General features: G+C 37.4%; 1 protein-coding gene across 1 annotated transcript in view; it reads left to right on the top strand.

Annotated features, from left to right (window-relative positions):
• The window catches only part of LOC149798693 (solute carrier family 23 member 1-like), a 70894-nt gene that overhangs the window by 48891 nt on the left and 2460 nt on the right, over positions 1–19543 (top strand). The window contains exons 11-13 of the mRNA XM_089957533.1: positions 3982–4111; positions 12862–13005; positions 14005–14100. Coding sequence (XP_089813659.1) covers positions 3982–4111; positions 12862–13005; positions 14005–14100 — 370 coding nt within the window. The remainder of the gene's footprint in view (positions 1–3981; positions 4112–12861; positions 13006–14004; positions 14101–19543) is intronic.

Below are 19543 nucleotides of genomic sequence, written 5' to 3'. Positions count from 1 at the left end.
CAACACACAGACTTGCCAGGGAAATGAAACAACGAGGAGTAATTCTTGTACTTATCATAACTTCTTTCGGTGGAAGGGTGACGCATGGACTCCCGGTAAAATGGTAGAGAAATATATTCCTGGTATCATCATTTGGGATGAGATATGCACAGTGTCGCTAGATATATTAAAAATGTTTCTCGGCTGGCTGTTACTGAAAAACACAGCTGTGATAATGTCCGGCGATCACGGTCAACCACCACCGTTTGTTGGACCATCTCCACATTACCGGCTAAAGGATTTTGTAGATTACTATGAAGAAATAACCGATGATCATATTTCACTTGATGCAGAATTAAGAGAATTTTAAAAAATTAATCAGACTATACCGAATAAAATTCAATGTGAAATAATGCGCGGGGTAATTCCAGGAACTTCCATGAATGACTTTTGGGAAACGTGGAAACCAAATGATTTGATAGTGGCAAGTAGAAATATAGTTAGAGACACACTTCAACGGAAGTTGTTTCAGTTACACAAGGAGAAATTCTCAGCGTTACCAACACCGCTGTGTTATAGACCAACTGATACACGGCGACAGAATATCGACGTTGTCATACTGGGACAAACCGAGAAACAAAATCTGGTGTTGAGTGATATTGTTTTAGTTGATGTCAATGTTGTAGAGAATGCATTATCGCCTGACGAATCTCCGTGGACGCTAGGATAAGCAATGAAAATTTACTCATCTCAGGGGTTAACTATTACTGATACAGTTGTTTGGATTGTTGATGATCGTATCGAATGGTCAAACTTATATTATCTCGCAGTATCTCGAGTTAGAAAAATATCTCAGCTGCAAGAATTGTCTTGCACGAGTCAGAAACCATTAATGATGATACTGACAACGATATAATAAGAAAAGAATTAACCGGTTATAAACAAAGTGAAAACAAAAATAATCGAGATTTTGATATTGATGCTGAATTTATCATGACACTGAAGCAGCAGCAGAATAATCATTGTGCAAGTTGTAATTGTATAATGTTATGACAGTATTCGAGTAATAATCCAGGACAATTTACCGTGAATAGAAAAGATAACAGTCGTGGTCATACACGCAAAAATACGATGCTGACCTGTCTTGAATGTAACCGACGTCGAGGTGCTAGCGCCTTTGGTGCTAGTTAAGTGATCGCGGCGGTAATTGTGTGGCTTCGGGAATTACTTGTAATTGTTCACGTGTGAATCCACGTTGAGGAGCAGTTGAATCCAGTCTGTAGCTTGCGGGTCTACCGGCGGATCTTACCACGTTGGAACTTTTGTGTGACGTTATACTCCAGACCGGATCAGTTGCTTTTTTTACCACCTTCAAGTTCCCCGGGCTCATATCAATATTTTACAGTCACATTGCCCAGTACTGGTTGTTTTGAAAAATCACGTCGTTGTAAGGGTATATGTTTTTTTGTGACTGCGCTAATGGGTTTCATGTTGGTTGTTCCAGTTATTTCATTATCTAGCGCGGCTATCACACCTGGTAATCTTGCAACCCATTCGCGTAATCTCTCGTCTTGAATGAATTCCTTCGCGTGCTGATATCCAAATAACCGCTCAGCAAGTGTTTGACTAAATCGTTCAACAATTGCCTGATCACGACGAATTGCAGTATGTCCTCGTCTGATGGTGACATTATGTTGCTTCATCAACGATGATACTGCACCCTGAAATTCTTTGCCAGGATCAACTTGTAACAGCTGTGGCCATTGCAAGGGTCCACGTTGATAAATTCCTTTAAACACAGAAGCAACTTCAGTTGCTGTCTTTGTTGACAACGGCTCTACTTCTTTATATCTACTTGCAACATCAACGACAGTTAACGCGTATTTATATGTTATTTGACGTCTTCGGATGTTAATAGTATCATGTAGTAAAAATAATAAATCAGCTTGATGAACTTCATTAGGAACTCCAACATCAAAATGTGCAAAGTGAATTCGCTTAGTTGGTGGTAGATAAATTGGCCATATTGCTTGTCGTGCTAACCACGCTTCAGCAGTGGCACGTGTAACTATTGCTGCTTCGGCGAGTTTACTAATCGCTGCGTTACCTTTCCAATATCCTCTTGGGGAATATTAAATCGATTCCGTTATAATAATAATCGGTTGATTAATTACCAGCGCTGGAAGTTCCACTTCCAAGCACTAGTTTACCTTTCATTACAGATCTCACCAACCAATTAGCAATGATTCCTTGAAAGATTTATTTGTAATGGAATTTAGCGCATGAATTAATTTTACATCTGCGATATCCCTATGCTGTAGATCTTTACTTTTATAAGCTACATCATGAGCATGACACGCTTTATCAATAGCGTTTATTGGATACTCACCTGGTTTTGACTGGTCTTCGTTATCAAGCCTCATATCAAGTCTGGTTCCAGGGCCACAATAATTATATCCTGGGAGGTGTTTTTCTCCTGGGTATTTAGCCCACGGAGTCCCGGGTAACTTTGTTAATTTTGCTGCAATATCATCTCCTCGTTTTTTTAAAAACCCGACTGTGCGGGAATAAATTTAAATTTCTTTGTACCTCATCGTTCACACTTACCCGTAACTGCCGATTTGTTATTTTTTGTTGCAATAGTTGTTAAATCACCTGTTGAGGTACGCGTCCTGCATTTCACACAATATATATCCATAATTTATTTATATAACATGAAAGTAATTGATTTTTCTGCAACAAGAAAACAAGAACCGGTCAAGCATTATGCAGCGCTATCAAATTCTGTCCGTATGATTATCATAATTCCATCTGGAAGACGCAACTGTTACTTAATTTGATAATGAGATGGCTCAGGTGGGATAAGTTGTATTTGATTGTTCCGTCTGTAGATGACCAGCGGTGCTATGATGTACTCAAGAATTTTAATGAAAATGCAAAATCGTTAAAATGAAAACGAAGACGATGTTGAATTTATCACTGATATCGATGAAGCGTGTTAATGATATTGACAGGATTATTACCAGTTTAGTCGTGTACGATGATGTAATGCTGGACAAACAGTCCAATCCAGCTAGAATATTTTCTCGAGGTAGACACAAAAACACTAATGTGATTTATGTAACCCAGCGATATACACAAATTCCTAAAGTGATCAGGGATAATTGTAATATTCTTGCTGTGTTTAACTGAGTTGATACACACACGCTGAAAAAATATTCATCAGACCTGGTGTAGCGGTGACGTAATCAAGTTTAGAAATTTATTTAGTCAGGCTCAGTTAACACCGCATGGTTTTATAACAATAAACCTACACATTCCTCGAACACGATACAGAGTCGGTCTTGATACAATTTTTGTATAATAGGAGCAGAGAGGGTGCTGTCTCAAACTTGGCACCGACGTGATCGCTGCGATTTTTCGCGATCAGCGATAGGCTGGGTAAGTCAATTCGTTGACAGGGTCGTCTTGTACTGGATATCGAGATTTTTTTTTTGCGATTTCAAGAAGGCTTATTTTGCGAAACGGAGAGTGAACCAGTTAGAGTCGGTTCACCCTCTCTGCTGCTGTTCCTTAAAACGTCTACTTTAACCACTTCTGGTGAATTTAGTTTGGTCAACACAAGTGTTTAGATAATGATCTTACTTGATCTGCTGACTTGAAAATGAATGAATGGGGTCAAGGTCAGGTATGCAAACCCATTGTATGTATACCACAAGGTCAGGTATGTACATCCATTGTATGTTTGTTAGTATGGAAACTTCATTCATTATGAAAAGCATAGACTAAGACTGTGTTAGGGTCACTCTGGTCACAGTCAGGTTAGAAATTATAAATCAATGAATGAAATTAATAAGTATTATGCATTTTTTAATCACATTAAAGATTTCCTTATCAGGGGTGGCTTTATTATTATTATTATTATTATTATTATTATTATTATTATTATTATTATAAAGAAAAATAAATGTCGATTGTTGTAAATTTCTTCACGATATTAAGGTTGGCAGCAGACGTGTACTGTTGGTAGCAGGTGCCTTCATGACCGTATTCGGTTGTCTTGGTAAATTTAGTGCCCTCGTGGTCAGTATGCCGGATCCTATCATCGGGGCATCATTTCTAGTGCTATTTGGTGAGTAGCTGAAATCAATAATACATTATTGATTCTGTGAATATCTGTGTTTTATATTACTTTCATTATAAGCAGGACCTCTATATTTAGCAGTTATCTCTTTGTTGTTGTTTGTTGTTATTAATGGCATTGTAGTCTTCTATGAATGTGTCTCCATTTCACAAACAATGACAATGGTGTTTGAATTATAATGTTTAATCTTCTTTTGGAAAAATGATTTCATTAACGTTCACTGATCCAGTCTTTCATTAAACTAACACTGTAAATTATATCATCAATGTGTACGGCCTTACTATGCTTGCAATTTAAATCACATTAATTATGAACAGCACCGCTATATAGATGAAATTTCTGTTGTTATCTGTTTGGTTACAGTTATAGCCTGGAAATGATTAGTAAAAACCTACCATTGCTTTCAAAGTGACAATAAATTAGAAAGGCAACTGTTAACATATGGTGCTAGTTTCAATATTGTACTTTGGAGCCATATTTTAGGCATAATATCCATCTCATTATGTATTATTTAATATTTATTGTTCTTAGGAATATTGTATGCACTTTTACCGAAAGGAAACTATTTCAGAACTCTGTAAATGTTTATCCTCGTTCTATAAATGTTGATTGTTATTGACCTATTGGTTTTTAATTGTACTCATTTGTGTTGCCCGTAACTTATACAGATAATGTTAAGTTGAAGTTATTTTCTAAAATGAACGTACCATCAGTATCACTGAGTCTCTTTTTCTTAAAGTCATCAGTGATTCTTGTTATATTTGTCCCTTCATAATTGTTAAATAAATACAGTGGAAAATGGTTAAATCTGTTTTCTTCAACATTATTCATTATATTTTTCCAAAACCTATCAAATCTGTTTACAAATATCAGAACATAGAAGAAAAAGAGAACACAGCATGTTTTGGTTATTGGTCACGATTTGAAAGATAGTGATATTAGCAATAACAACAAGTATTTTAAGAATGGTGATTGATTGTTTAAATTTATTCATACAAAATATTGAAATACTTATCTACTATAGTGATGGACTTTACTTTGTTTTAGGTGGTTCTTTAAAATTTGTATCGTTTGTGTATCTTCTCTCTGACCTAGTGGTTTTTCCACTTATTTAGGCTATGCAATGTTTTCATAAGGTTCTCAGCTGTTAAAAGAATCATGGTCCATTTGAATTTCTCCATCATATATTTTTACCGTTTCAGATTTTAGTCTTTAAAATCAACTTAACTTTGTACATGTCATCTTTCTTGGTGTAGAGAGGGACAAATTTCCCTCTTAAAATATACTTTCAATATTTTCTCCTTTAAATATTCCAATTTGTAGAAAACAAGGTCATCTATTATCACTTATTTTATCTTCAAATACGTTTCCGAATCATAATGCCTTAGGAGAACTACTACTAACTCGCAAATCCAGCTCTCCCAGATACTACTTTCATCTGTTATAGCTCGGTGCCCACACAGTATTCAAACTTCGTGTGCAGGCCCACAAGGTTATAACTTCTCCCTCGTGCAGGCAGTATTGTCATTATAATTTCACCTATATGCTTCAGTGCATTATTAGACTGTTTTCAATTTCTGGGTCAACCTTTTCATGCTTTCACTATGCACGGACATTGTGTTCTAAGGACAGGTGCAGGGCTACAGCTTTATACATTTGCTCTATTTTGTCTTACAGATTAGAATTATTGGCAAAGAGCAAACAACACACAGATCAGAACGAAGACGTCAACAGTCTGCATGCTCCTTCCTCAGTGTGGATGTTCATGGATGTGTTGTGATCTGGATTTTTAATGTAGCTTTAACAATTTTTCAGTCATATCGCTACGATGTCTGCAATGTGGCAGTTTATAGTGATGTCTAGCACTGGGGCATCATGCCGCAGACATGTAGCATGATGTCCCATCCAGTCACATCATCCTGACACCGGGCCGACCAGTCCTAACACTAATCTCTTAATGCTGAGCGCCAAGTGAGGCAGCTGTTAGTACCATTTTTGTAAGTCTTTGGTATGACTCAGCCGGGGATCGAACCCACGACCTCCCGCATCCGAGGCGGACACTCTAACCACTAGGCCACCGGAGCGGTGTGGGATCTTCATGGAAACAAGGGAGATAAATCAACTTTCCGTTCAGCCACGAAACGCCAGACGTTCACACGAATGGAAACATCTCCGGCAGCAAAGTCAAAACCACAGGACTCATCATTTTTTGGAACTCCATTTACTTTGCGTCCTTGGGGTCCAACTTGATTCCTCTTACGGAACAGCAAGGGACAGAGCTAACAAACAGTTAAGTCCCTCTCATTCGACACACATACAGACAGGTTAGATGGATCAAATATACCATAACTCGTTCCATACTGATGATCCTAATGATATCCTCACAATGATTATGTATTTGCGTTGTGACTGGCCTAAGCTATATACTAGGGATCACAAAAGGCCATGAGTAGTTCCTCATACCACAGATGTTGCTTCTCAATTTATCTTTCTGTCATGAGAGATGTATATTCGCATTGTGACTGGCCTAAGCCATGTACTAGGAAACACAAAGGGCCAAGCATCAATATTACGGGTTCAATGAGTAACAGCCCGGCTTCCATTAAGCCGTACCCAACTTTTGCAGACATGTACAGGGACCAGTCTAGCTCATACCTCCTGGACACACTCATTCGACATGATACCGTGAATAGTTCCTCACGCCACAGATGTCGCTTCTCAATTTATCTACACTTTGCTACGAGGAAAGCCTCTTACTCTGTGACTGTTCTGAAGTCACGGTTTGTAATTCAGGGTGTTCAACGAGTTTAGTGATCAACAGACCTCGTCACTTTTCAACAGGTAAGTTTTAGGCATTACAGGGGACCGTAGCCTCACCCCACACAACCAAGATGATGTTGCTTGTTCTCCAGTACTGTCATCTAGAATTCACTATCTAACGGCGCATCCTTCTCAGCCTCTATTGAGGGGCTTTGTCCTCCTCCTCCTACTCCATCAAAAATATTGCATCAGAGCTGCAGTATATGTTGATTTTATGATGGAACAGAAGATTCTGACTTCAGTCATTTTCGCAGTCTGGGAGTGTTATGGACATTCTGACCCACTTTCAGCATCAGTTTGTCGGCGGTTCTACCTTTGCCCCCATCCCCAGTCTTTCATTCAGAATCTCACCAGTTGACAGTGATATCGCTGCTTTGCAGATGTTACAGCCACACTCCATATGGTTTTTGTTGACACATGGCAGTTAGTGTGCTATATTGTTGTCTTGACTTCGTTGTTGGACTTTCATTCTCTCTGGCTATCTTCCAGCTGACAGAACACAGCTTATCTTCTCCTACTCCGAATACCTCAGAACATGCATACATGTCAGCCTCAAGAATAGCCTGGGTACTGAACAGAGCCATTCAAGACATGTTGGCCAATGCCGTAACGCAGCTGCCATTCCTGTTGGTGGGACACAATTCAGTGCGCTCTGCTTGCACTTACTTGAAGAATCACTATACGGCTAAGCTACGAGCACATACTTTATCCTCTAACATTATGTTTAAGGTCCCAATGGATGAAGTCCACAAGAAAATAAATCAAGAAGACATATTTCCCTCCCTCCCACAACCACAGCGTCAATACAGGGACAGTGCGGAGAATCAAAAAAAGGACCTAAGGGTATCTCATAGGACACGAACCTGTGAAAACCGTTCTATCGAAGCTCCACTCATCGAAAGTCACATTTTTTCGCATATCAAGTGGTATAGGACCGAGAGAGTTTTAGCGTTTGTTCCACACCTTTTCTTGGTCCCAACATCAAATGACTCTCTATGTATGATCATCTGCCTAATCGCCCTCAAATCCATTCAACCACGCCCCATGTTTTCCACTGGTAAACCACAGCGCATTTGGAACGCTATCCATGAAGAAGACATTGCTATCACTGTGGACTTAGATTCACATACTTTCATGTCTCTGTTCACAAGGTTCGTTCCAGCGATTCACTTACAATATCTTATACCAGTTCATTGTACTCCATGTTGGCACATGGATCTTAACTCATCTGACTAATCAAGCAATTGCCCGTGTCCAGACCGTTTCTTGGCCGAAACATCAAATTACCTGGATGACATCCTGCAGCAGCATCAGTGACTTAATGAGACATGATAAACCTTCTTAACACTTTGGTCTTCTCATCAACAAGGACAAACCTGACCTAATACCACCAATCCGTTTGTTCACCTAGATATGGAGTTCAATGCACAGGCAGCATATTTCGTCTCCTTCAGGATCGGGCATTGAAACGACCCATGGTACACCTTACTTTCGAGGAATCTTGTTCGATGTAACAGAAGATCTCATGGTCCTAGATCGCCTCATACTGCGTTGCTTCTGTGTCCTCTGCACAAATGGTGTCAACAAGTTTGCCCAATGGACCATCCTCTCACTACTGGCACCCAATTGAGTCACCATCTGTGCAATTGGGAGCAACTTAACTTTGCTCGCAACATGTATACATCTACACGTCCACCCGCTCGAGACTACAGTGTCTACCGATGCGAATATGGAAGACTGGGGAGCCCACCTACTACCATCTGTTCAGAACGCCAGCAGTGCATGCTGTCCCTAAGAACAACATCTTCATATCAGTAATTCTGGAGAGGTTGGCCATAGTGAAAGCCTTTCATCGGTGGCAGAAATATTTGCTTGGCAAGGGAGTTCTCATTCTGTCCGACAACTCTGTAGTGATGACTTATCTACAACAACAAGGAGGAACCCAATCCTTCAATGGTGATTTATCTCCAGCAAAAAGGAGGACCCCAGTACCCAGACCTTTGCATCATGGTGTAGGACTTGCTGAAGTGGTGTTGTCATCAACAAAGCCACATACATTATCGACATATCCTGCGACATCTCAACATACTGGCTGACTCTTTGTCATGGAACAATCAATTAGTACAGAAGGAATGGTCTCTCCTTCCCTCCATTTTCTCTCAGATCTGTACCCAATGGGACCAACCGTTGGTGGGTCTGTTTGCGACAAGGTAGAATGCCATACTACTGTCCTTTGTCTCTCCTGTCCTGGAACCAAAAGCTTCTGTAGTCGATGCCCTATCATTGAATTGGACCAACCTGAACATATACACCTACCCTCCAAACACCTCCGATTCCAAAAGTGCTACAGAAAGCAAGGGAATCAGCTTGTCATCTCATCCTCATCACAGCATTCCAATGGGACGAGTTGTGGATCAACAACCTCATTAAACTTGCCTCAGAAACACTGTGTAAAATTTGGATTTTCCTTCATCTACTCACAATGGCGGTGGTTTCATCCTTCTCCAGACCTTCCTAACTTGCACAGCTAGATCATATCAAACAGATCCACATACTTGAAAAATTCTCGCAACCAGTCATGGAGAGAATTGCTTAGGTGTGACGCACTTCCACTCTGAAAGCATATGAAGGCAAATGACATATATTCACCCAGGGGTGCGCAAACGAACATATCCTGCCTCTCAAGGCATATATAGCTAGCTAATTTCCATCTCTGGCTCTTCGAAGACAGAACGTTAGCACCGAGTACAATTAAGGTTATCGCTCCATGTTATATGACACTTTTCGTCATCATGGGAGAGAGGATGTCTGACAAACCCATGACTAATCTGACCTTCTCGCCAACTCTGTTCATACTTGGCCAGAAGCTTTAACCCTTCGGCCAAAGCGGAACTTGTACTGGGTATTAAACTGGCTGGACGAGAGACCTTTTGAACTAATTCCCTTTTTCCTACAAGACCTGCTTCTAGATGGCATTAGCGATGGCAGGCAGAATTCGTGAAATGCATGCGCTATCAGCAGACACGAATTACATGCAAGCTCCGAGAAGATGGGTCAGTCTTTCTCATGATGGCATATCTTTCATCATCAAGAACCACCTTCATGCCACGAAACTTCAGTTCTGCAGACTGGGCTTTCATATTGTGCCTCAATAGAACAGAGCCATTGCGTCGAGGGAGATCACGCTTCTTTCATCTTCTCATAAAAGGACAGGAGGATCTTATCAGAACAGACTATCTCATCATCGAGTAAGGAGGTTATTTGCCAGCACATAGCTATATAACCCCAGCTCAAATGAATTTATTACACACTTTGGCTCATGAGGTTCGGGCCGTAAACCAAGCATCAGACCGGAACTGTTCAATAACTGACATCATTTAGGCTGTGGGAGGGAGTCCACATTTTATAACTTTTATCTCCAAGATCTGTCATCCCAAAGGGCCCAATTCAATCTGGTAGGACTTATGTCTACAGCTCAACAGTGCCCAATTCTGGATCGATTGACAGCATCTTAACACGCGGCTTCGCTACGTCCGCTGAAGTTGCAGGGGAGAGGCCATTTCGAAGCTGCACCCTGACAGATGGAGTCCCCTCTAGTTGGGTTACCGTGAAGATGTCTCACGTACCTTAGGGGACTGGAGATGAGATCTCTGGGGTAAGGGGATTTACCTCCCTCCACCTCTTACCTATGTTTCTAAGGTATGATGATTGGGTAAACTATTTGAAGAAGAAACTAATTTTTCCTAGTAAAATGTGGGGTGTTTTTTTTTCAAGAGTACTTGCCCAATCATAATACACATACATTCTTCCAGCCTTCCCACAGTTACATCCATAGAGATTGTGCCTTCTGCTCCAGTAGTAACTGAAAAGTTTTTACCTTTTGCCGCCATGTCTCTAGGGGAGATCACTCTGCCTGATTATCACAGGCTGGCAAGCAACTTTTAACTCCCATTAACTAAAAGTAGTATCTGGGTGGGCTGCATTAGCGAGGTCGTGGTATTTCTTATATGATATTATGGTAAGTATTCTTGAAGAAACATATTTTACTAGGGAAAATTGGTTTCACTTTAATAATAATCTTCCATTTTGAGACATGAACTGTTTGACCTATTTTTGATTTAGTTGTTCCAAATAATTCAGTTCTCAAATAAAGAAAAATGTTCATACAGATTTGAAAACTATCTTTTCCTTAAGTGTCCTGCTTCTGGCTCTGGACAGGTGATATTGTATCCATAATATGTTAGACAAGTGGTATTGTATTCTTTATATGTTTAGACAGGTGGCATTGTATTCATTATATGTTTAGACAGGTGGTATTGTATCCATTATATGTTTACACAGGTGGTATTGTATTCATTATATGTTTAGACTAGTGGTATTGTATCCATTATATGTTTAGAGAGGTGGTATTGTATCCATTATATGTTTAGACAGGTGGTATTGTATCCATAATATGTTTAGACAGGTGGTATTGTATCCATATGTTTAGACTAGTGGTATTGTATCCATAATATGTTTAGACAGGTGGTATTGTATCCATGATATGTTTAGACAGGTGATATTGTATCCATTATATGTTTAGACAGGTGGTATTGTATCTATTATATGTTTAGACAGGTGGTATTGTATTCATAATATGTTTAGACAGGTGGTATTGTATCCATGATATGTTTAGTCAATACATTCTACTCATTTCCACATTATATTTTAGAGCCTTGTATAACCTTTCATGACCTTGTCAGAATATATGGACAATATTACGTATTCTTTTTTCCAGTAACTCTGTCAAAAATGTATCGTGTTGTTGTACCAACAGTCTTTTGTTAAAACACGGTAATATAATTCCAGGATTGAATTCATGAAAGCCCCCATGAATGTCTCTGTCCAAGAATATTATGTTTTATGAGCACTCTGTATTTCCAATGAAAATAAACACTGAAATAAATAATTTGCAGAAATAAATAAATTCTGGCTCAAATGAACTTTTGGACACGACAATATCACAAAACTGATTCTGCTTAATCTTAAAGCATGAATGAATAATCTTTCCAGTAACAAGATTATAGTCTTCTACTTGACCCAGGGCACAATTAACCTTTTTCAAAGTAAAAACCCATTACCTGATGAAAAATAACCTTCTTGAAAGTTCTTAATGATTACAATATGAAATGTTAATTATTATTTAAAATTTTGTTCTTAAAATTAATATATAACCTGGACTATACCAGAAACACAAGGTAGATTGTAGTGGAATTCCAATTGTCTAGATCCAGACCCAAATAAACATGTTTAATTCTGTTAATAATAGCCCTGAAATTAACCCCATATACATAGAGAATATTTTAGTTAGGTAGTTGTTTACAGAATTAAAATTTCATAAATTCAGGTCAAGTAGAAGATTAGGACACTTTGTTGTTGTTGTTGTTGTGGGGTTTAACACCATTTTTCAGCACACGATAGGCTATACATGGCAACCAGTATTAATGGTTTAGGAAGAACCCTGGAAAACTCCGGAAAGAACCACCGACCTACAAGAAGCTACTGGCAAGCTTTCTCACATACCCACATCCAACATACAATGTTACATTAGAACAGCATATAATGAAATATATTAAAAAAAATTAAAAAACGCCAACTAATAAACAATGCAAATTAAATATACATAAAAATACTACTCTGAATCAAAATCCAAAGATTCACCAGGTTAGCAATATGGAAGAGCAGAAAAACTATTAACTATCCTCTTACTGTGGCAAGGTTGGGTTAAAATTCTATGGTAATGCGACAAGTGTGACATTGTATAAAATACTCTCAGTTCTTAGTGTGTGCGCATGTGCATGTTTGCATGTGTGTGTGTGTGCGTGTGTGTGCACTTTTTTCTAACAGCATAATATTTCTTGATTCTTTGGGTTTTTCAGGAGTTCTTGCTGCAGTTGGCGTCTCTAATCTTCAATATGTGGATTTAAACTCTTCGCGGAATCTTTTGTGCTTTGGAATGTCTCTGTTCTTGGGACTGAGCTTTCCTGGATGGGTTGCCAAAAATGAACATTTAATTAGAAGTGGTAAATTACGATCGATAGCTTCTCTACCTTTTTTCTTGTCATTTACAGCCTACTGAGAAACATTTACATTTTTCAAAATGTATTAGCTTTGGAAAATTTATTAATTTATCATAGTATCATTTCGAAACCAAACATTTGATATACATGGATAATGCATTAGATTGCTTCATGAAATTTCCAAGGTCAATCGATAATGTCATATGAAATTACAATGGACAATGAATAATGTCTCGTGAAATTACAAGCGACACTGGATAATATCTCATATAAAGAAAAACTGCTTTGGAACGATGGTAACATTAATTTTATATGCTAAAGTTTGTCTTGGGGTCAGTACGCAAAATAAATAAACCGAATGTACTATGCTGTTATTACATAACATGAACTTTCTGGACTTACTATGTTTCCTATTTCGTAATCCATTCATAAAGGTTACTAAACCACAGCTTTGTGACCAATTAAAATCGGGTCTTAAATATATCAAGTTTCAATACCATCACCCCCACCCCACCCCGTGCAGTAGAATCTGCCAGACAAAGAAACTGAATTAGCAATATACGTTTTGCTTCACTGTGTGGTCATGACAAGCAAGGAACATCAACTGAACGTCTTGTCCATTTAAGTTTCTAAAACTCGTGTTAACGTGTGTACAGGCATTTCGTTCATTGTTTGCTATTATGTTCTTCATTTAGGCTGTAGATGATGTCGTTTCGGCTACCAGGTTAAGAACTTAAAATTTTGTGTACCCTCATTCAGCAAGATCTTTTCATTGGATAAAATACAATGTTGCCGTGTGAGTCAGTTCTATGCTTAGCATATATCTACGTAACAGTGTATATTTGAACAAAAAAATTGCAAGTATATATTAAAGATATACTTGCCTAACATTAAGTCCAACCACTAAATTTTGATAAATTTAATAAAATGCCACCCTACCCCCACCCCAGTTTTATCCTTTGATAAGTAAGTATATTAAATATCTGCTATTTTCTCTCAAAGGCAACGACGACATAGACCAGGTCATAACAGCGCTTCTGGGAAACAACATGTTCATGGGATGCTTTTCGGCCCTAATTCTCGATAACGTGATTCCAGGTATGAATTCTTGATAACAAGATTCCAGTTTTGAATTCTCCATAGCATGATTCCAGGAATGAATTCTTGATAACATGATTCCAGGTATGAATTAGCGATAACGTGATTCCCGGTATGAATTCTCGATAACGTGATTCCAGGTATGAATTCTTGATAGCGTGATTCCAGGTATGGGTTCTCAATAGCATTATTCCAGGAATGAATTCTTGATAACATAAATCCATGAAGAAATTAGCAATAACATGATTCCAGGTATGAATTCTCGATAACATGATTCCAAGTATATTTTCTCGATAGCATGATTCCAGGAATGAATTCTTGATAACGTGATTCCATGTATGATGTCTCGATAACATGATTCCAGGTATGAATTCTCGATAACATGATTCCAGGTATGAATTCTCAGTAGTGTGATTCCAGGTATGAATTCTTGATAACGTGATTCCATGTATGATGTCTCGATAACATGATTCCAGGTATGAATTCTCGATAACATGATTCCAGGTATGATGTCTCGATAACATGATTCCAGGTATGAATTCTCAGTAGTGTGATTCCAGGTATGAATTCTTGATAACGTGATTCCATGTATGATGTCTCGAGAACATGATTCCAGGCATGAATTCTTGATAACGTGATTCCAGGTATGAATTCTCGATAATGTGATTCAAGGTATGAATTCTCAGTGGTGTGATTCCAGGTATGAATTTTTGATAACCTGATTCCAGATATGAATTCTTGATAACCTGATTCAAGGTATGAATTCTTGATAACATGATTCCAGGTATGAATTCTCAGTAGTGTGATTCCAGGTATGAATTCTTGATAACCTGATTCCAGGTATGAATTCTCGATAACGTGATTTCAGGTATGATTTCTCGATAACATGATTCCAGGTATGAATTCTTGATAACGTGATTCCAGGTATGATGTCTCGATAACATGATTCCAGATATGAATTCTCGATAACATGATTCCAGGTATGAATTCTCAGTAGTGTGATTCCAGGTATGAATTCTTGATAACGTGATTCCATGTATGATGTCTCGATAACATGATTCCAGGTATGAATTCTCGATAACATGATTCCAGGTATGAATTCTCGATAACATGATTCCAGGTATGAATTCTCAGTAGTGTGATTCCAGGTATGAATTCTTGATAACGTGATTCCATGTATGATGTCAAGAGAACATGATTCCAGGCATGAATTCTTGATAACGTGATTCCAGGTATGATGTCTCGATAACATGATTCCAGGTATGAATTCTCGATAATGTGATTCAAGGTATGAATTCTCAGTGGTGTGATTCCAGGTATGAATTTTTGATAACCTGATTCCAGGTATGAATTCTTGATAACCTGATTCAAGGTATGATGTCTCGATAACATGATTCCAGATATGAATTCTCGATAACATGATTCCAGGTATGAATTCTCAGTAGTGTGATTCCAGGTATGAATTCTTGATAACCTGATTCCAGGTATGAATTCTCGATAACGTGATTTCAGGTATGATTTCTCGATAACATGATTCCAGGTATGAATTCTTGATAACGTGATTCCAGGTATGATGTCTCGATAACATGATTCCAGATATGAATTCTCGATAACATGATTCCAGGTATGAATTCTCAGTAGTGTGGTTCCAGGTATGAATTCTTGACAACGTGATTTCATGTATGATGTCTCGATAACACGATTCCAGGTATGTTTTCTCGATAACATGATTCCAGGTATGAATTCTTGATAACGTGATTCCAGGTATGATGTCTCGATAACATGATTCCAGATATGAATTCTCGATAACATGATTCCAGGTATGAATTCTCAGTAGTGTGATTCCAGGTATGAATTCTTGATAACGTGATTCCATGTATGATGTCTCGATAACATGATTCCAGGTATGAATTCTCGATAACATGATTCCAGGTATGAATTCTCGATAACATGATTCCAGGTATGAATTCTCAGTAGTGTGATTCCAGGTATGAATTCTTGATAACGTGATTCCATGTATGATGTCTCGAGAACATGATTCCAGGCATGAATTCTTGATAACGTGATTCCAGGTATGATGTCTCGATAACATGATTCCAGGTATGAATTCTCGATAATGTGATTCAAGGTATGAATTCTCAGTGGTGTGATTCCAGGTATGAATTTTTGATAACCTGATTCCAGGTATGAATTCTTGATAACCTGATTCAAGGTATGAATTCTTAATAACATGATTTCAGATATGAATTCTCGATAACATGATTCCAGGTATGAATTCTCAGTAGTGTGATTCCAGGTATGAATTCTTGATAACCTGATTCCAGGTATGAATTCTCGATAACGTGATTTCAGGTATGATTTCTCGATAACATGATTCCAGGTATGAATTCTTGATAACGTGATTCCAGGTATGATGTCTCGATAACATGATTCCAGATATGAATTCTCGATAACATGATTCCAGGTATGAATTCTCAGTAGTGTGGTTCCAGGTATGAATTCTTGACAACGTGATTTCATGTATGATGTCTCGTTGACACGATTCCAGGTATGTTTTCTCGATAAAATGATTCCAGGTATGAATTCTTGATAACGTGATTCCAGGTATGATGTCTCGATAACATGATTCCAGGTATAAGTAGAATATCTTACACAATTGCTCATTTTAAAAAGATATTTACAGAACAGTTCAGCAGTTTTGGTTGAGATTATTTTTATCACAAAATCGCACTAGAGTATCACAGATTTTATATTTAATTCCCTGGACATAGTGCGTTTGCGATGTACAAGCCATGATGTTACCCGTGTCATAGAGTTTTATTACATATATGTGCATACATTATGCACAAAAATATTTAAATATTTTATTAACATAAATACCAAAGTATTTGTGTAATTAATCAATCTGTCTGAAAAGCTCTATATATTGCAGTTATGTCCTTAAATGTTTGCTCAAAAATCTTTGCCTAAAAAATACGTTATAGGATGCAGCTGTTGATGTAACTGTCGTCTTTCTGCAAGAATGTGTTAATGCATGCATGCCTGTATGTATGTATGTATGTATGTATGTATCAATGTATGTATGTATGTATGTCTTTGTATGTATGTATGTGTGTATGCATGCCTGTATGTATGTATGTATGTACGTATGTATGTATGTATGCATGTGTGTATGTATGTATGTATGTATGTATGTATGTATGTATGTATGTATGTATGTATGTATGCATGCCTGTATGTATGTATGTATGTATGTATGTATGTATGTATGTATGTATGTATGCATGTAAGTATGTATATATGTATATCATGTATGTATGTATGTGTGTATGCATGCCTGTATGTATGTATGTATGTCTTTGTATGTATGTATGTATGTGTGTATGCATGCCTGTATGTATGTATGTATGTATGTATGTATGTGTGTATGTATGTCATGTATGTATGTATGTGTGTATGCATGCCTGTATGTATGTATGTGTGTATGCATGTATGTATGTTTGTATGTCTTTGTATGTATGTATGTGTGTATGCATGTCTGTATGTATGTATGTATGTATGTATGTATGTATGTATGACCGACTGACTGACTGACTTTCTTTATTTCCTCTTCAGAAGAGATTTCATTCAGTTAATTTTTCGTTAATACAGAAATGTTAGGAAGATAGCTTGACATTAATGGACTTACAGTACACTATACATATATATGAGTACATACACACATCTACACACATACATACACATATATATAAACACATATTCATACGCACATACATACACACATATATATACATACATACATATATAAACACATATACACATATACAAAAATATAAGCATATGTAAACACATACACATATATACATACATACGCGCACATACATGCATACACATATGCATATACACACATATATGCATATACATATATACACATTATACACATACACACATACATATATATATACACACATACATACACACATACATGCACATACATATATATATATACATATATACACTTATACACACATATAGACATACATACACATATACATATATACATACATATACATATATATACATGTACATACACATACACATATATATATATATATATATATATATATATATATATATATATATATATATATATACATGCACATATGTACATATACATACATGCACATACATACACACATATATATACACACATACCCATATATATAAAAATGTAAAGAAACGTAAAGAAAACGCAATATCTAAACACATGAGTGAGAGAACTCATTGCAAACAAGATATATATGCAACATAGATTAAGAGAGGAAAATAAAGGAATTGGAATTATTTACATTCGACTGTAACGATTTAAATGGATTATCATGTTCTCTCTCACTTTGAACACATGTTGATAATTTATAAGATCGAAATGAAATGGGTCCATTTCCCTAATTTACTGAACAAGCATAGTATCATATATCGTTTTCAAGGTCATTTGTTCTTCTGTACATTGTGTCTATTCCATCAGCCACCACACACATGAATGCCTGCCATGATTGATCATCCATAGAATCAAAGATGCCCACTCTCTTGCCCAAAAGGATATGAAGTAATGAGTCATTGTTCTGACCAAAAAGCCAGTGCGAGTCTAGAATGTCCATTGCATCTATTAGTTCTTCAAACATAGTATTACGTTCGTTGTTTAGGGCTTGGCAGTATAGTAACATATGCTTGGCTCTGTCTGTAGTTAATATTTTGCAGAGTTTACATTTATATTCATTCTCTGCTGAAATTGAAAACATAGTTAAATAGGCAATGTTAGCGAAAGTCCAAGTTTTATTAGGAAAACATTTATCAGGCTTCCAGACAGCCAGTGGTTGAAGACTAGTATGGACACTTGCATAATGTAAAAGTTCAGGTCTCATTTCAAGTTTAGATCTCCACAATCATTCTTCACATCAGTGAACTGACGTTTCAGTATTCCTCCTCCAGACTGGTTTCGTGACAGAATATAGGGTGTTTACGTATAGGTGGAAAAAACCGCCAAGCTGGTATTTCAAAAGAACACGATATATATCTTTAACAAAACCTACGCTCTCGTTCTCGTGCATCAGGAAGTCAAGAATTCTTCTGTTGAATATAGTTTTCCATGCTAGTGAACCATTAGCTCCGCAGATTTTATTGAAGAAACATAATTTGATTTTATCTACATATCCCTCTACTGACCACAGTCCAAGACTGCTAATTGTTGCTTCTGTAGAAGAGCGCTGATCAAGCCCTATAATTCTTCTTGCAGCTTTTCTTTGACATACTTCTAGATCATATACCTGTGACTGGCTCAAGTTGGACCATAATTCGCATCTATATGTCATTGAAGGTAGTACTATTTTTGACCATATTTTAGAACTATTAATTGGATTCATTCCATCCTTTCCAAAGCCAGTCC

Source organism: Sinohyriopsis cumingii, chromosome 5 (genome assembly GCF_028554795.1).
Source record: "Sinohyriopsis cumingii isolate HCF-2022 chromosome 5, ASM2855479v2, whole genome shotgun sequence".
NCBI classification, from domain to species: domain Eukaryota; kingdom Metazoa; phylum Mollusca; class Bivalvia; order Unionida; family Unionidae; genus Sinohyriopsis; species Sinohyriopsis cumingii.
Note: the sequence above shows the minus strand (reverse complement) of the source record. Positions and strands in the feature narration are given on the sequence as shown.